Below are 20,263 nucleotides of genomic sequence, written 5' to 3'. Positions count from 1 at the left end.
GAGTTTGAGCCTCACTGATGGAGGTCTATATATATATATATATATATATATATATATATATATATATATATATATATATATATATATATATATATATATATATATATATATATAGACTGTATATATCACTACAGAAATACACAAAAACTTGCTTGCAACAAGTCCAGATTGTCCCATGGGGTATTCGAACCGCGTCTCTTAAATTAGTAGGCGAGGGTATTAACAACTGGTTGAACGTCATCTGAACCTGAACTTATGACAAGGCGCGGGGAAGTTAACCTGGACTCAACCACTGAGAACAGCAGGAAATTGTTAGCTTATGACCTGTAATCACTCAGCCACAGAGTAGTGTAATTTTTTATCACACCTACAGTTCATACTTGGTGAAATAACAATGAAATAGTTTCAAAGAAATACAATAATATGCACCATTCTGTTTTTGGTAGATACAAACATACACCAATCACCTCCAGGAATGTTATAAGTTTTGGTTACTACAGTAAATTCTTTCACCCTCCTGCCTGATGTTCTCGATTCCGTGCGTCTTCTCCAAGCTAAACAATGACAAAGTAGGCCTACATTTTTTCTTAACCCTTCATCTGATGTTCGCTTTTAATAACTGCTTTAGCATTACGGGTATGTGGCTGGCCTTTAGTTACAGATTTTCCCCCCAAACCTACTCATATCCCTCATATCACTTAACTATCTCCTCTGGCTATTATTCTAAGCTTAGGCCCGTGCACATTCCCTCAGCTTAGTGACTTTATTTACCACCGCTATGATTTCAGTTGTCGTCCATTTAGATTGATATAAGGTAATAATTTATGAATCATGTGTTCCGGCGTTCATAATCTAGAGCGGATGCTTTCATTCCTCGCTACATTACCCCTGACATCGTACTCTTCCATCATGACATTACCTCACTTCCTCCTTCCTTTATGACGTTCTCCTCGTGATATTGCTTCAATACGCAAGATCCCTTCTCCTTGTCTTTGTACCAGACGAGAGAGTAACAAAAAATACACAATGGGCAAGTACAAATGGTCAAGGTTTCATCTTGAGCTTATTTCACATATTCGTGTTATATTTTCCATATATTGGCTACTAAACCTCCATTCCACATTATGTTTGCTATCTAGAATCATCCCTTAAGTTCTTGGTTTTATACTTTAAAGGATATTAGAGACAATGGCAATGTTGAAGAATGAGATAAACCATTTTAAGATGAATTATTTAATTTGCCAAAAAGCTTACAGGTCATGGAGGCCAATGAATTAAATCTCAATAGGTGTTACAACAGAAAAAAAATTAGAGCAACGAATTATCAATCTTGTGACTCTGTTGATCCCAATATGTGGTGTGGTTCACGGAGCACTCATTCAACAGCAAGCCTTCCAATTACCTTCTAATTCACACTGAGAAAAAGAGGAGTTTACACAACACACAACCCTGCCACCAACCACTCACTTGGCCCCACACACCAGAGACTATAATTACCACGATTGGCTCCTACACACTGCTGACTGGCTCCACATTACACCCCTGACACACCATATAACTGGCTCCACACTACACCCCTGACACACCATATAACTGGCTCCACACTACACCCCTGACACACCATATAACTGGCTCCACATTACACCCCTGACACACCATACAACTGGCTCCACATTACACCCCTGACACACCATATAACTGGCTCCACACTACACCCCTGACACACCATATAACTGGCTCCACACTACACCCCTGATACACCATATGGCTGGCTCCACACCGCACCTCTGACGTACTTAAATGAGGCTGCAGAACAAAACAAAAACATTTTAAGTGTAAAAAAAAAATTGTGTGTATAAGCACTGAGGGACAATAACACACCTTTCTACAAATATGAAATGTCTTCCTCAGTATAAATAAATAATCTAAGTCTACTATACTCTCATGATCATGTATGTGCGTTGAGAAGGTGAAATAAAGCGAGATGGAACCGCTTACCACAATATACTTATAAACAAATAAATACTAAATGAAAAATCTATAAATTAATTAAGTTTAGGCATCACTGGGACGAATTACATCCACTAGTTCATTATCGGGCGAGTATGTGTGTCCAAGGAGAGACTGATGTGAACATTTGAAGTATTATTTAAGGTTATGAGTATCGGTATTTTCTTAATGTATCGCTTCATGTGTTAGTACTTACTGTGTTAGGTCTGCTGTGTGGGGCCACGGTGGAAATTTTTTTGTTTATTTAAGGAATAATGTTTAATGTAAAGTAACTTCTTTAATCTTATGCAACAGTTTTTTGGGAGGAAATTTTATATGTATTAGTTTATTTCTTGTTAATTATATAAAAAAAAATCCTAATGTTATTCAGAAGCGTCACATTTGTTCTTGAGGGAAGGAACTCTATATTTATGTTGAAAAATCGATTTGTGTTTCAGTGGGATGCCTTGTTGTAATTTACACGGCAGAGATTAATATGTGTTCCCCAATGCTGTAAGATTGCTAGGAACTTTTTGTTTATTCTGAGAAGAGATTTTTGAGACACGAGGAATGTGGTGAAGATGATGCAATGTAAGAGATCGGAAATTTCCTGAGATCCCATGTTTATATTCCTGATGGATGTGAGGCTCAAGCTTCCAGCTCTCTGCTGCCGAATAAGCCTAGGGTGGCTCATGACTATATTGTTAGAGTTCAGTCCTATTTTCTGTTTTAGGGAGAGACTCAGGGGAGGGGGGATATAGAATTCATCCATAGTTTTGGATGATATTTTCAGGATATTTAGCATTGAAAATAATACGTGGCTCCCGAAGAACTCCTTATACTTTTGATCTGGCTCCCGACCTCATGAGTTTCCTCACCACTGACGTAAAGTAATGATTTTCACCCAGGTTTTACTACCAAGATCCGATGAGGAGTAAACCATGAATAAGAAGGAGGAGGAGGAGAAATATACGATGAGGAGAGAAAAGAAAATAAATAAAACAAATAAATAAAAATATAGAGACAGTAAAACAACAAAAATATTGTTACTTTTCACTGGGAGACACCCAAGTAAACAACACAAGCTGGGTTAACATGGCACAGTACAAAATGATGAACGAGAAAAGACGGAAAACTAAAAATTCCAGTTTCTGAGGAGACTCTTGACGACGCAGTCCAAGAAGGTCTCCATCCTCCCCTCCTTCCTCCCTCTCACACTCTCCAGGGCGGAGCAAACATCGCTCCTGCATAAACGACTTCATTGACTTTCAAAACTGAAATAGCGATCGTCTCCACACACAGTCACAGGAGTCTAATCTCACGCTCAGGACTATATGAATATGAAGAAAAATTATGTGGATTACCAAAGCCCATTTTTTCTTGAGATGAACCTTCACTTTAAAGTTTGGATACAGCAGTACAGCACTCAAAGGGCAGCTGATCGCCCCATGGGCCCCTAACTTTAAAGTTGGGGATGTTGTGGGGTCGGCACCACCATGGTTTGTTACAACGTGTGTGTGACTTTTCAACGTGTCATATAGATATTGACTCAAGGAACACGAATCCGAAGGTGCCTCCAAAAATCTGACCCCAAATAAGGTCATTCAGGGTCATAATGTCATAACCTGGAACAGCAACTGAAGGTGCTACAAAAACAAAGTTGGTGTCGAATTTCGAGGTATTACGTGGTGTTGTGAGCCATAAGATCTGTGTTCCTAGAGTCAAAAACTATATGACCACGTTGAAAAGTCGCTTTCTAAACGTTGTAACAAACTGTCAATTCTTACTCTCCGCTAAAGTGAAGGCGGTCAAGTGCACTGCAGGACACTCATCCTCCTTCTGCACAGAAAAAAGGCTTAGTCTACAGGACAGTATTTTGTATATGCACTGCCCCTAATGGGCCGTCAGTTCTACAGGACCCTCTGTCATACTACTAATAAGATCATACACTTACCGTAGCACCAGAGCGCAGTGAATCTTAGTGAATAATCTTTTTTGGTCAGAGGCATCTACCTCTTATATATATATATATATATATATATATATATATATATATATATATATATATATATATATATATTATAACTGGAAAGAAGAAACGAAAGCGCTTGGGACTTTGTGTTTTCTTCCTTTGATATCACTACCTAGTCGCATATATATATATATATATATATATATTATATATATATATATATATATATATATATATATATATATATATATATATATATATATATATATATATATATATATATATATATATATATATATATATATATGTATATATATATACATATATTTCTAATCTGGCCGCTTAAATCCGATCCCTCTGAATTTACAATCTGATTTATGTAGTATTGTCAGTCGAGAACAGCGACTACCTGGACTATGCGGATCTGACTACTAGTTTTGTTAAGTCTTCATACAGCACTGAGCGACTAGACTACCTGAATGTTTGTGGGAGGCCATGGGCCACCTGATCAGTGCAGGATTGATACTCACTAAAGTGACCGGCATCAAGTTAAACAGGCTTGTGTCAACAGTGGTGCACATCGCCTTGACACGAGGTGAGGGGAGCTGCTCCCGTATGAACAAGAGTCATGAGGCTTCAATTTAAAGTTTTTTGACAGTGAAGAAAAGAAGTCTTACAAAAATAATTCGTGTGATGTAAGTTGCTGTTGTATGTTACTGCTTTTAGTAACTATAAGGTCTTTAAGCGCGTAAGGATAGTCATCAAAAACTAAAATTTACGAGAGGTACAAACGTACTACTGCTTTTTGACCGAAGTAGTGATGATGCTATGATTCATTACCGACTTTCAACAATTAGGGTCTTTAAGCGCCTATATTTGTACACAAGTGACGAACAACTTAAAATTCAGAGATACATACAGTAAGCTTTTAGTACTGGACGCCATTGACATAATATTAATAAACCTGACTGGTTGATATGGTAATGAATCTGACTGGCGATGATACAGAGAAAAAAACCAAATAAGAAATCTAGATCAAATTATTTAGACGTTTATAATTTGATATTGGTATAAATTAATGTATGTCTGGCGTATCAATGCATTATGTAAACATGCATTACTGTGTTAATCTATATCTTTGTTTCATACTTCATTAGAAAAAAATATATCGTACCGCAATTAAATTATCTTTCACGTCACTGGATGGACTTGTTGTCATAAATGGAAGTATGATTGGTAGTGGAGTGGCTGAGTGAAAGACCTCCTTTCTATTCAAACTATTATAGACTCACACTGTTAAATGGCTTCACTCTATATTTTATACTGGATTTCATATATGTGTACATGAAATATATATGTATACTCCACCACCACCACCCACTTATCACCACCCATTCTTCCGCTGTCACTACCACCCACTTTTCCCACCACCACCACCTCATCATCACTACCATCTTACCCTCCCAGGTGTGGTGTCTCCCTAAGCCCTGGTGACTCCCTGGGACACATGTGAGATCCTCACACTGCCCAGAGGATCCCCGGCTGTGATTCCTCCTCCTCCTCCCCCCTGCTGTTTATTCCTGTCGGGGTGTAGGAGGAGTTAGAGTGAGGGGAGGGAAAAACCTGCACACACACACACATCCTCATACCGCCCCCGCCCACACACACGCGCCACTCATGCGTATGAAAATACCCAAGATTAACGAATCATTAAATATTCTTTTAATAAAAAATAATTTCACAGGCGGACTCTATATTTTTTGGTGTTCAGTATCCCGTGAGAAGACTCCCCTGACTAGGATTTTGATGAGTACAGAGTAAATGAGTACACTATTTACTCAGTCTAGGACGGTGGTTAACGTGGTAAGGATGATGGGAATCTACTGTATGGTCTTAATAGAATTGTGGCCCATTATAAACTTCTGTTATACCACACACAAACACATAAGTTGTTTCCAGAAAGAAAGACTACTGTTTCTTAAGGTATCGTAAACTCTGCTAAATATCTTGTGGTCAGTTTTTCACGATTATGGCAATAAACATTTGACTTTCCCCAAACAATAAGTAATCGTTTACACTCATAAACCCTTCATGAAATATATTTTGTAAATATAATTTTTTTCGGTCTGGTTTATGAACGCGCATTTGATATATATTTTTATCGTTAATACCAACAAATTAGAAGATAACAGAAAACACTCAGAGGATATCCATGACAAGTGACCATAACGCTCTTTCCAGTTCCACAGGCCTACGATCTCAACCCATATCCAGACTCACATGAATTGCCACTAAATTCCTCTGAATAACCAATTAGCCAAGACTCGAAGGCTTATGGGTTTAAATGATGATATGCTGAACGAGACGATGAAGCTCGAGGGTATGCTAGTAACTACAGGTTGGTGTAAAAGGGGTTAAGTTTTAGGAAGTGTAAATGTTAGAATGTTAAAGAGTTAAATTTGATAAAGTTAAGGATAATGACTCAGGGACGAGGTGTATATCACCTTGAATATAACTCCAAAACACCTTTTGTGTAATTGCACAAAACTAAAATGACTGAAATTCAAGTAATCAAGAGTTCCTCGTGAATTATCAAGACATTTCACTGGGATTAAGAAAAACTACTGTGTTAGTGATAACAAACAGTGAATTATTTTGCAAGATTTTTTGAGTTGCATAGAAACGTAGAGTGAGGGGCGACATGATAGAGGTGTATAAATGGAAGTCAGGGTTAAACAAAGGGGACATTACAAAGGTACTCAAACTATCCAACCAGGAGCGAACTCGTAACAATGGTTTTAAATTAGACAAATTTAGATTTCGGCGTGAAATAGGTAAACACTGGTTTGGAAACAGAGTAGTGGATGAATGGAATAAGTTACCAAATATCATCATTAACTCGAATACGCTGGATAGCTTCAAACATAGGTTGGATGCTTATATGAGCAATAGGGGTTGGGTATAAACGGGACTGCCCAGTCTGGGTCAATAGGCCCACAGTTTCCTCCATTCTTATGTTCTTATGTTCTTATAAGTAGAAAGGACTCCAACAACTAGGCTCTGATCATTGCGTTTTTCACAACATATTCCCACCAGTTCTCCCTCCTGCAAGAATACTCAGGAGAGAGAGCGAAGACCACTAACAGAGATACTAAGGGGAGACCAGTACTAAAAGATGGGAAGAAGAGACAGAAGTAGGTATTCTATCCATCACGAAGGAAAAAATATTGAGAGAAAAAGTTTTAAGATACAGAAAGTGAGAAGCCCAAACAAATCAAGGAGAGAGATCCTGCCGTCGGGGAGGCGAGGCCACAGACCCATCAGTATTCAAATGAAACGGAACCATCGACTGAAAGCCAAGTGGTGGGACCTTGTATACGAGTGAGAGAGTGTCATAAGTCTTGAGGCACGGATGGCTGAAGCTGGTGAAGGTAAGGATGGCAGGCACAGACACTTTCAAGTGCTCCACCATCTCCTTCAACAATAATTTTACCCAGTAAGTATAATCCATGAAAATGTATATGGCAGCATTTTTTATCGTGTATACAAACATTTTACCTGTAATGATATTAAGTGGCCGGAAGGATACTGATCGCCTGATTTTTAGCATACAAGACCTCATGGGTTAAAGTTAGACCATCCCCTTGGCAGCATGTAAGACCATCAAAGGGTATAGATACATTATCGGCAGGCGTACCCGATAGAGTATTCACTTAACTGTTGAGTGCAAACGGGTTAATGTAGTGTACAATGAGGGAGACCAATTTGGGGATAATTTGCTAGCCATTGTCAATCGATATCTGGGTAACGACTTCCTCAAAGCCGCGGCGTATACCTGGTGTTCCCTTGACGGTCGATGTGTTGTTGCCTGACTGGTTGCCGCAGCACTGTGATATCTGCGGTGTTGAGGCAGCGTACATGTATATTTAGTTTCGATAAGGTAACATTAGCTAATCGAACCATCTAATTATTACTTGGAATTAATTTCAGACTATGTAAATGAGGGTGGGTGGGTGTCCGGATTATTAATGACGTTTATCATGCTCTGCAATCCATCTAACTTAACTTTTGATGTAATATGAAAAGGATATTCTGTACCTTTCCTGTGACGGAAAATTGCATGTTTGTTTTGTATGAAAAATGCTAAAAAAATGTGTAATTCTCTTTTGTACAACTTAGGCAGGGAGGAGAGTTTGAATCGCTCTATAATCTAAGGTTTAAGATACTAATCTCTCGACCGTTTTATGATCCCTCAGCTCTTACCACGAGTTAAAAATACTTCGTTGGCAAAAGCATGTAATTCCCTCAACTTTACTTTGTATAACTTCTCATGGCCGATGATCTGCCATAGAATTTCCGTAAACATTCATGAATTCTATTTAGTACCAAATATCTTATGAATCATTAAGTTATGTCACGAAAAGAATTCATTATATAACCACTACCTTAATATACTATGTTTGGTCCAGTTTATTGACACTGAAAACACCCGCTATGCATGTTGAAACCTACTGGTGAAAATGTAACTCCAATATCTGCCAGACCTGAGACCACAAAGCCGCTCAAATCCCGGTAAAGCTCAGAAAAGCAACTTGTGTGGTACAGCTTGGTAAAAGTTTTCAATCACTATTATATGCAAATAATACCAATTAATCTTATTATATTAAGCATTAATATATCCTAATAGAAAAAAAGCATGATCTGAATAACATGTATACCTGGACAAAGGAAGACACACTTAGACAACTCTTATTGAAAAAAAAAAAGACAGTATATATATATATATCGAACAAGAAGCGACTGACAGAATATTTCCCTGGGAGGATGGGAAACAACCGCTCTGGGAGTATACTGTACATGGTCTGACACCCAGGCATATGTTTATCACAGAGTACAGCTGGAGCGGGGAGAGCAGCAAGTTTAAGGGAAAACCAGAAGGAGATGAATAAAGTACAGAAACCTGAGTCATGAATATTGCTTTATCTCTGTAGAGTCAAACACTGTGGGATTCTAAGGCACTAGTGACCTGAAGTTCCTATATGATCTGAGTTCCAGACTTATTAAAACCACAGAAGACTTCACCTATATTACTTTCGGTATACTTTGCTTATCTTATGATGGTCAATGACGTCTTAAATGTGTGTGTGTGTGTGTGTGTGTGTGTGTGTGTGTGTGTGTGTGTGTGTGTGTGTTACTGAAATACTATTTTCCCTTCTACCTCTCACCCCTATCTCCCCAGCACACGCTCCAACTCCTGGTCGCTCACCGCCTGCCTGTGAAGACTCCACTCCACCACCTGCTAAACCTGGAGCCTTTCAGATATCATCGACCTTCCTACAAATACTTCAGCGATGTGTGAATGAGGAGCTGGAAAACTCAAAGGTGGGAGCCATGGCCATTCTGTTTAAGAGTACCTTGCTGGGTGTGTCTTGGATATCTGGGGAATACTGTAGACACTGTTAGGAGTGTTAGGATACACAGAAGCTGTTTTTGACTATTGGTGTGTTGTTTGAGCATTAAGGACTGCACCCTATTTTTTCCTCTGTATTAACGTAATGTTCATCTGCACCGGTAACACCTCGAAACAATATTCACTTGCAAAATATTTGTGCTCATTCTTCATGAAATACTTCGTATATTCTGTATACTTACATGCACCTCATTAATTAGGCATATTATTAATTTCCTACCCACGCTAATTAGCTTTGGTGGTTCAGCGACCACGGTGCGAGGGGAAGAACGCTTTCAATATGGATTTGGGTATGAGAGAGAATTCCACAATGCGTGTTGTCCTCTGTCGCCAATGTGTTGGTATAAGAACAATGGAGCCTCTCTCTCTCTCTCTCTCTCTCTCTCTCTCTCTCTCTCTCTCTCTCTCACTGCTGACATAACACAGTTTGTCAGAGGCAGAGTCAGACACACACTGATGGGCCGTAACCTTCTTTCTTCAGTACCTTCGCTGGTGTGACTAATTAAGAGGTAATTTAGCACAGTTTAGCTCTTCGTGTCATCTTGTTAAATTTAATTAATTTAGTGATGCCAATTTTTTTCAATGTTTTAATCAAATTTACCCTTCCATTTATTTATCACCTCACGCCTCTTGCTGTTGTTTTGTCAGGTTAGATGTACATATTACAGTGTCACTAACAAAATGAAATGTGGCTTATATTAAATGTCAATATAAGTTCTCTTGAGCATGCTGATTGCAACTGTATGATCCTCATTTCGATTGGGGGGTAATTAGTGGCCATAATGAGGCTTGGAGTATTTTTAGGGCTTTTTCAATGCTTAGGACTTTTTCAATGCTAATTACGAGCCAACTATGGGTTTCCCAGGTGAGATTTTGGTGTTTTTGTGTTCTTCTGGAAGTAATTAATTGGATAAATCCCCCAAATTCCAATTCCGAGAGAAAAGTAAATTTTGGTCAAAAAATTTACTAAGGTGTAAGACTTATGTTTTGGCCCAAAAAATTTGTTTTGCTGAAAATCTCAATATAAGTTCTCTTGAGCATGCTGATTGCAACTATATGATCCTCATTTCGATTAGGGGGTAATTAGTGGCCATAATGAGGCTTGGAGTATTTTTAAGACTTTTTCAATGCTTTGGACTTTTTCAATGCTAAATTCAACTCTTGTATTATGATTAAATATGCAAAAGAATAAATAGGTTAGTCATGCTTCCTTTGGGCGGCATTTGTGAGCTGCTGTAATTTCAATGTTTACCCTCTTGTCCGCACACGTTTTCTTTGAAGTCTTCCTATCTACCGTCGTTTACAAATGAGAATTCTCCCTCCCTTCTCTCTCTCTCTCTCTCTCTCTCTCTCTCTCTCTCTCTCTCTCTCTCTCTCTCTCTCTCTCTCTCTCTCACTCCTTCTATGACTCAGTCCTTTCGGTTCATTTACCAGCCTCAACACAGAGAAGATATTCCTGGCCTTTGATAACTCTGAGGCTTCACTTAACTTACTCCTTGTAACTTGACACAATTTGTTCAAACTTCCATGAGGTAATTATGTGAGAGTAAATTCAGTACCGTAGTCATTGAACGTGAAATTACGCTGTGTATATTGGTTTTATTTATTATCAAGAAACATGAACTTCATAATGGTGTGCAAATAGTGAAATATATTTGCTTTTGAATTTTTACTACAAATGTTGTCATTACATTTGATATAATTTCCTAACAATATATTCATTATGTTCCATTACATGTTTAACACTTTATTGCTTTTCAAGTTGTATTCTTCCTAAGTAAATATATTCTTTCCTTTCTGCTATTTAGATGATTACTGAATTATGACATATCATTAACTTGACCTCCAGTCAGAAATAGAGTTGTACTGAGAGTTGCTAATAATTGTTGGTATAAGGTTTACTTCTCAGTGTCTCTCATTGGAGGCTCGTTACTCCCCGAAAAAGATCAAATTACAGTCAGGACGAATACCTCTGATACAGATAATAATAAAAATGTTTAGGATTATTCTTAACCTTATTTAGGTCTCCAGGAGTTTGGTTATGGTATGATAAAAATGCTATCGTACATGAACAGCAAATTTTACTATATATAAAATAAAACTTTTATAGAATTACAACAGAGTTACTCACATTTAGTAACACGTTTCTTGTGGTTTAAAGCTTAATCAGACGATCATCTCTTCCGCAACACACACACACACACACACACACACACACACACACACACACACACAGCTTGTTCCCGAGTGGACGTGGCGGGGGTGTAGAAGTACCGCTCTGTCACAACGACAAACATCCGTCCAACCTTAACGCTGAGGTTCCAGCTGGCGTGGTTAGTGTAATGTTCCACACTAATCCTCGCTACATTGCCTTCATTATCTACTGTGGTGCATCAGCCGCCTCGCTACCCCACCAGTGGAAATCTAATTAACAGTCTCATTACCACCTCCGAGACCCTCGGAGGTAGATAACCAGGTATCAGACACGCTTTGTGGTGATTTAATGAAATGACACCACAGATCTTCAGGAGCAGCTGCATCTCTCACAAGCTGTGAACTTTCCCAGACACGGTCAAAACACTCTTGATCTTTTCTTAATAGACTTAACAGAGTAGTATATATCACCTCAGCCAATGTTGCCTACCGGCTTAGCACATACAATATATACCTGTTCATACCTGACAGTGTTATTTTACTCTAGCTCTCACGACCACTCACGTGCGATGACCATACATGAAGACTTACAGACCAGTTACTGACCCCTACACCCCAACATCCTCACACCACAGTCACATCATCTCCAACACTCTCCCACACCTCCCCTCCACACAATCCCCTCACCCCACGGGCAAGGGGCGAAACAATTGTAAACTAGACAGACAGACAGACAGACAGACAGACATCTCCCTGAAGTCTGAAGTGGCCCCTGCTAAATACAACATGTATATGCTATAACGTAGTGAAGGTAGTTAGTTATAAGCAGGTGAATGAAGCATCGGAGTAGGGTGCTCCAGGCCACGCTTCTCCACCATGTAATTAGAAGGTCTTGGCAAACTAATTGGATGGCTTCGGCAACAAAAATATCCAATTAGCCGAAGGGTTTTTTCCTGCTCGTATTCAGCTCTTGGCAGACAATAATAGTCTGCTGTAATTACTTCTTGATGCACCTGATGCGGGACAGACTCGGTTGATCAAGTCCCTGAAGAGCGGTCCAGTTCCTCGTTCAGGTAAACTTAACAAGTGTGTGGAGTGATGCCGTCGACTGGTCATACCACATTCTTGCGTTGTTCCAGGTTGTTCTCAGCTGCGATCTTCCTTCCGGAGTTTCTTTTATCACAACTCACACGTTAATAAACAATAAATGCAATGCAATGAGTTTAACTCATGAGTGAAACAACATGTGTGTGTGTGTGTGTGTGTTATAGTGTATGCATGTGCGTGCGTGCAAGCGTGGAGCATGCGTGCGTGTCAACACGTAGCCGTATTTCCTCTTCAAAACTCCCAGGCGTGAAACACACACTTGACAAGGGTGAGGTGTGTACTGTCATCACCCTACTCCTCACTAACTAATTGACCTTCGAACCTCTTTCCGCCACCTTTTAACGAGGTAAATATCTCTCTCCTCCCCTTAACTTCACCCTCTCTTTTACCCCACTGTCTTCTCGTCACCGCCCCGTACCAGACAATATCTGTCCCATTATCAGCTATAATCTATCTCCCCGACATCCCTTCCCTCAACTTAACTCAACCCCATTTTTGATCACCCCCCATTACTCCCTCTGTGCTCCCGGCCAACTTTTCTTCCGTCACCCTCATCTCTTACCGCATCTCCTCCAAATATTAATAATAATAATTTATATTCAATCAATTTGACCAAGAACAGATGACAAAGGCATGAGAGGCTTGTTTCCAGTAGAGTTCCTAAACCAGCAGCATCTGGTGTTCTTAAGACCAGGCGGTCACCTACCCAGGTACTAACCAGACCCAACGTTGTTTAACTTCAAAATATTGAAGACAACTTATTCCTTACCTCGAAAAAATCACAAATAGTGACGACCAATTGAAGTTTTCGTATTTTTATTTTACCGTTTTTTTTTTTTGCGTCCTGATTCATAAACACTAATTAACATACGAGTCCCGCTGACACCATTTAGTTGTTTAAATATAAACTTCCAATGGCCAGGCTTGACCAACACTGGCACAGGTTCAGATACATTCTGGAGCAACTGTCTACCCAGTACTTGCCGAAAGTGCGTATCAGAGACATGACAGGACTGGCAAATGGTTTACAAAATAGCAAAATGTAAGAGATAGATCACTCAATGAAGACGACGCAACACGTGAGGCTGCAGAGACAAAAGCCAATTAGAAGTTAGGTATTATTAGTCTTATCTTCAAATACAAAGAAATATAATGCTTCTTCAACTTTATACGTCTCTTATACGACCTTCTCTGGACTATTGTACACAGGAATGGAGTCTTTAGCTCCAGAAATACATCACATCTCCAAGAAAAGATGCAGCAAGGTGACTAAGATTACTCCTGAACTAAATCGTCTCGATTATCCAAGTATACCGAGAGATTAGGGTGGATAATTTTTCAGTCTACAGACATTTAAAATCTTAAAAGCAATAGAAGACGTAAAACCCAGATCAAATTTCCAAGATGTTACGCGCCGCCAGCTTGCCAAAGTGCCATGCAGGAAGAATATAAATAATTATTTTTTCACGCAATATTTGGCAAACCTAAGGTACAGTCTAGAAGTTTAAGCCATGGAAGCGAGAAAAGAGCTGGGTTTCGAAATATCCATTGACAAAAGTATCAAGAACCATGGAAGGATCCTACTGTATAGAGGCTATTAGCTGCCTTCTCTCGATATGACCACCTCTAATCGAGGTAGACCTTAAGTAAATTAGGTAGGAAGGTAAATTTCACCTCTACCTCTTGCTATATCAGAATATATAAGTCGCCCCTATATGTTTTCTATGTTTCGCTAAAATAGAGAACCAAATTATTTTAAGAGATACCTAACCTAAAAGTAAAAACATTTATAACAAGGAGTAGAAGGTAAGCTATTTAACAAAAAAAAACTTCATGTATATTATGCATATTAACAATAAATCATCATATATATAAAAAAGTACACGCATATAAGCAATGGCAAATCAGGTTGGCTCACGGGGTGTTGGTGGTACTGCGGTAACGCGCGTATCTCACCAATATGTCAAGGGTGTGGTTATGTTAGACAAAACCTTAAAGCCAGCCATGTGAGACTGCTGGGGAAGGATGGTTTTGGAGAATCGAAGTGGTTTAGAATTTAAACTAAAGAGAAGAGACTTACTCATTGTTGGATGTATCTAAAGATCCCCGAAGTGTAGCTTATTAAACCAAAGGAACTTAGAACCATAAGTGGCAACGCAAAAAACTTAAACTATGGCGACATCGACTGGAAAAATTAAACCATACACAAAGTAGACAATTCTGATTCTCTTGGCTGTTGCCCATGGCCTGTAGGGTACAGACACTGTAATGAATAATGTAAATCCATGATTTTAAGCGTAACGTAATTATCATATCATGTTCCATATTCAGTGTCTCTTATTTAACCTTAACATAAGCTGATTTTAAAGATTTGTTTTTACTAAATCGAGCCTTTTTTGAACTGAAGATCAATCCGGCATAACTGAACAGTCTCCCACATGCTGGTCTCACGCTAGAATTCCACCACAAAAAAATTTAACAGATTCAGAATATAATATGTGGGGAGAAGGCGCTTTGCTTTGATCAGCTGGGAACATAGTGTACGCCCGATGCCTAGTTGTGATTGCGCGGAAACACGTTGCGCACTCACTGAGCTTTGATTGACTGGGAAAATTTCACTTTGGTCGTGTCACAGGCCTTAGACACGCACCCAGAGAGTCAAGTCTTACTCTGCTTCATAAATCTATTTCCATACATATGTTTAACTTATGGAATACATGTGCAAATTTTGTATTGTTCTTACGTAAGTTCATTAGTCCTAAATGAATGCCGAGGGTCGAAAAAATAAAGGCAACAATAGGTAAAGTTATTGGATATTTAGCTAAGTTACCTAAACGTTAAAAGTTTTTGTTTATACTTATATTAGAGAAAATGAATTTTTAGGATAAACTAAAGTAATTCATAAATTTCACCTCGAGATTTCATTAAGCAAGAAACCAAATAATAAACAATAATTCCACAGACTGATTGCAAGATAAATCACATATTAAATTAGAGTTTGTTTACGGACCACTTCACATTACAATAAACTAATCAAGTATTTCAGTGAGGTCCTGTTTAATACATAGACATACAGTACAAGTTAAACTACCTAGAGATATTATTCGATATTTTTTAAACAAATAAATCAATTCCATGGATTATCTTTTGATCCCAACCTTATCACTCCACATGGAACGACTTTAGATGAGTAAATAATAATAATGATGACTTTCACGGTGAGTATCATTGTGATTCCAGCTCGGATTTTTTAATCTACCGACCACGACAGGGACCACACTACAGGCACGTGATGTCAACATTGTACTGTAGAATCGATCAGGATCTCTATAAACAATGTAGTCTACTGTCATACTTTTTACACAGCATTGCTAACAGTCATGTGCCTAAGTGATTAGTAATTAAAGTGTAAATATTATGTGATGCCAGAATAAAACCAGTATTTATCGCATAGATTTGGTTTAATGTGAATATTTTTAACAATCAACCATTACAATTAACTTCTTGTAGATATACTTTAAATTATCGGCTATAAGGCAGTGGTATTCACTACGTTCATTCTTGGTCTTAGAATACTTATTCGTGATAATCTGAAAGTATGTCAGATATACGATCTGAAAATGTTCTTCAGTAGCCAGGTACAGTACGCAGGCGTGAGGCAGCGCGAAGGTTGTTGACGTTGCTTGGAGGCCAGTCAGCAATTGAACTTACTCACCTCTCGAGTGCCGCACTGACATAAAAGAACGTTTCTTTATTAATAATCATATTTTCTAGCGTAAAAACTGTGGGATTGAACGTTTTTAATGACTGACAGATGAAGCAGCTAAACATATTAAAACAACAATAAGAACTCAATTTCAAAAACATTATTGATTGTATCCCGTGACGACAAACCTTAAACATAGCGCACAAGACAATCGTGCTGGAACAAGTATTTTTCAAATGAGTGTAACGATATCCTAATTCGCTGTCAAGTATCCACATATCTCTTAAATATTACAATAGTTATCTGACGAGAACTGTGAAGGCCAGAGTTGACTCCTAACATCCTGCATGATCACGTGAGCAGCAGCCAACAGGTATTTTTAATTAGTGAGCTTTATATAGATCTATTTATATGGGTGTTTGTATGTCATTAACATGAATGATATTATGATATATATTTTGTTTTGTATTCTATAGTTTTATGTCATGAACCCTGGAGATAGCTGCGTCAAAGCGATAATTTCTCTATAAATTTCCTTTTATTTTCTCGAAACGTGCAATGTTTTATAGGATATATTAAGTGAATTAAAGTAATAGAAACTGTACGTAGATTACAACGATACTAAGGAAGATGTTATCGTCGTAAAATTTACCGGACCCTAGGGATAATCTTCCGATACAATCTAACGTCACGCTCTAGCAAAACAGGAATACTGAACTTTACAATTTTAGTCATCATTGTTCTACCTCCTACTTTATATTAACCAGATGTAATATAAATTAATTAGGTTGGTGTAAATACTATTTGTGATTATCCAGATGATATTTCTTATACCCATATCATACACATATTGAAGTTTTGTTTACCATTTATAAGTGTACATAATTCATAAAAGCATTAACATAATTAACCAACAGGGGCAGGAAAATTGATAAGTGGTTAGAGAATATTATCACAGTGATTAAGGAACTGACGTGGCTGTGACTGGCTAGACTACAGGAAGATCAAATCAATACTGAACCAAAGATTGACGGGCGGATCTTTCGCGAAAAAGATCGGCTGACTGATAGATAAATTGTAATAGGAACTTGAAAGTTCAAGGGGCAGGAAGAGGAGATGACTAGAGATTATGAAAGTCTTTGAGGAGGCATTTAATCATCCAGAAGTGAAATGATTTTATAAATACTGTATGTACCCAGGAGTGTGAATATTTAGACACACACGCACACAAGCTTACGCAGGCACTCACACACCAGGAAGATGCAAAACATTCAGAGGTACAAAGATACCGAAGGGATATCAAACTTATCTTATTTCTGCCCTAAACCTTTCAGTACTAAATAACATTTTGACCCCCCAATGTGTCTACAAGATTGAATGATTTGTCCCTCTGCCAGAAACATTTCAGATCATGGATCTTTATCCCGTCATCAAAGAGGACTCTAATCCTACCTTTCAGGCTCTTCAGTACCCCCAATGAAAATTATTGGAACAATGTCTGAACTGCAGGGTAGGGTAGGGAATAGTGTGTATGTTTGTTACTTGTAACCTTCACATTTGTTAATCTATTTTCAGTGAGATATGGACTCAGTCGATGAATCGATTGAAAGTGCAGAAAGTGAAAGAAAAAAGAGAGAACAACATCTAGCAGCCCTGCTGATGAAGACTAAAGAAAGAGAGTTAGTCCTCCACTCAGCGGTTCCCTACGACGGCGACTGTCTCTTTCACTCCATCATGCGTCTCATACCAACCTCTGCCCCAGAGGCTGGATCACTGCGTGCTGCCCTCGTAGATTATTTTGTCAGTCAGGTAACAAAGGTTATTTAGCTTTGTGTTTTTAACAGAATACTAGATGTACATGGCTATGCTACTAATAGTGTAACTAAGAGATTTAGCCATTTTGTACATACTGTCATGCATTTCATTATTGATTTTTTTAACAAAAAGAAGTACAAAAGTAACGAATTTATTTTTTATCATATTTGGTTGAACATCACCGGCTTCGGACGTCGCTTTAGTGATTTTCGCCAAGTAATTCCAGCAGTTTCAGTAAATTACCAGCAATTGGACTTCAATTTTACCGTAAAATATAGATTATTATAACATCATGTCTGCCAGTTATACAGATATACATTCTATATTGTGTAGCTTACAAAATGGTAGGCTGGGATATATTTCGTAAACAATTTTCTACAGTGTGTTTTTTATTACCAGTATAGAAACTAGAGATAAACGTTCATCAGTGTAACCAAATACTCCACAGTAACTTTTTGACAGAGTGAGTCTAAGGAGTTAAGTTAGAACTGTTATTATTTCATCGCCTCAGAATATGACACAACACCAGTTTTAAATATATTGATTTATCTGATACGCATTAGAAAACTATTGTACATGATAAAAGTAATAGAAAAAATCTCAAGTTTGCCATAATCGATATATTAGAATAAAAATTAAAGGGTTTTTGATGCAGCTGTACTGTATAGATCTATGAACTGTTTTATTATTTCAGAAATGTTCGAGTGAACTGAAAGCAACTCTGGATGACTCATTCTTGATCGACCTCGCACAGCAGCACAAGGATGTGAGTGACGACCGTGTAGTGAAGGGACTTGCTGAACACTTATCTGCAACTATCCATGTGGTTTCTCTAGACCCCAGCAATAACGTCGAAACTCAACATATCTATCAGCCGAACATAGGTCAGTCTTCTGTAACTATAACTCTTGGGCATATCAAAGGAGAACATTATGTCCCCCTGCAGCAACAAACCCAAGAGAGAGAAGAACAACAAAAACAGCAACAACAGCGAACAGTACAGCAACAAAAGCACCTGAAGAGACGCCTACACGCGAGGAGCCACAAATCTTTGAAGCGCAGAGCTGTACAAACTCCTTTCTCCCGCTCTCACTACATCGTCTCCAGACAGCCCCAATGAGACGTGATCCACATTGCAGTGCATCCACCGACTTACAGTCTTTTGATACCCCGATCATTAAAACAGAAATAACAATATCCTGCATTGACTGTAAATTATGTGAACCCAACCTGATAGTGCAGTGTTAGGTGTAGGGAAAGGTATGTTTACGATATGTGTGTTAAACATCAAAAGTGTAAACCTATTGCAGTAATGTTGAAATGTACAAGGGGGTCAACTATGATTTCACTCAATGTTGGTATAATTTACATATTTTTTGCTTAATTGTCCGGCGAATAGATATAGTAAAACACGGTAAAAGTTTATGTATATCTTTTTTTACATATAATTTTTAACATATTATGTGAATATCTGAATCTAAAAATACCGCCATTTTGGAAACAGTTGAACCTTATATTACTGTGATCAGTGAAATTTATTGCTTCCTCTAGGAAAGTGTATTATAATATTCAGGTTCAGAATAAGCTTATTTTCTTCAATTTTACAACGCAGTATGTGATAATTTTGTTTTCGGGGTTGGTAAAAAGTTTCCTTCACATGAACAGAGAACAGTTGTAAACGCCACTTCTGTAGCTGGTAACGCTGTCCTGCATAGCACAAGCTTACCACGGTTACTTCACGCTACAGGGTGTCACAGATCTGGAACATACTCTTGGTATTTTCGTATGTAAACTTAACTCATCTCACAGTCTTGCCGAATGTAAAAATAATGTATGATGAATTAATGACGAATTACCAAGGGGAAAACTTCTACCCATGTTTCTAGCCTCATGCATTTACAATGAAGCGTGTCTTCAATTCTGATATAAAAAATGTTGTGAGTGTGACAACAACATTTGTTGTATGTCCCTGGATAAGCCGTTTGCTTTCTCAATAACAAATTAACTGCACCTATCATCGTCACGTTATGGAAGTGGGTTCCTAAGGTAC

At 38.2% G+C, this 20,263-nt stretch overlaps 1 protein-coding gene across 1 annotated transcript; it reads left to right on the top strand.

Annotated features, from left to right (window-relative positions):
- Positions 1-16,401: 16,401 nt before the first annotated feature.
- LOC121861581 lies at positions 16,402-20,215 on the top strand. The gene is made up of 3 exons (XM_042359464.1): positions 16,402-16,771; positions 17,974-18,207; positions 18,908-20,215. Exons 2-3 carry the CDS (start codon positions 17,980-17,982, stop codon positions 19,331-19,333), a joined length of 654 nt encoding a protein of 217 aa, XP_042215398.1. The 5' UTR covers positions 16,402-16,771; positions 17,974-17,979; the 3' UTR covers positions 19,334-20,215.
- Positions 20,216-20,263: the final 48 nt, after the last annotated feature.

Source organism: Homarus americanus, unplaced genomic scaffold (assembly GCF_018991925.1).
Source record: "Homarus americanus isolate GMGI-L3 unplaced genomic scaffold, GMGI_Hamer_2.0 scaffold24260, whole genome shotgun sequence".
NCBI classification, from domain to species: domain Eukaryota; kingdom Metazoa; phylum Arthropoda; class Malacostraca; order Decapoda; family Nephropidae; genus Homarus; species Homarus americanus.
This window is presented reverse-complemented; position numbering and strand designations above follow the sequence as displayed.

Excerpts from the sequence above, each read along its gene's own strand:
- LOC121861581 (XM_042359464.1), top strand. The coding sequence starts at position 17,980 with ATGGACTCAGTCGATGAATCGATTGAAAGTGCAGAAAGTGAAAGAAAA. Across the intron at positions 18,208-18,907 it reads TAGATTATTTTGTCAGTCAG|AAATGTTCGAGTGAACTGAA; the intron begins GTAACAAAGGTT and ends TTATTATTTCAG.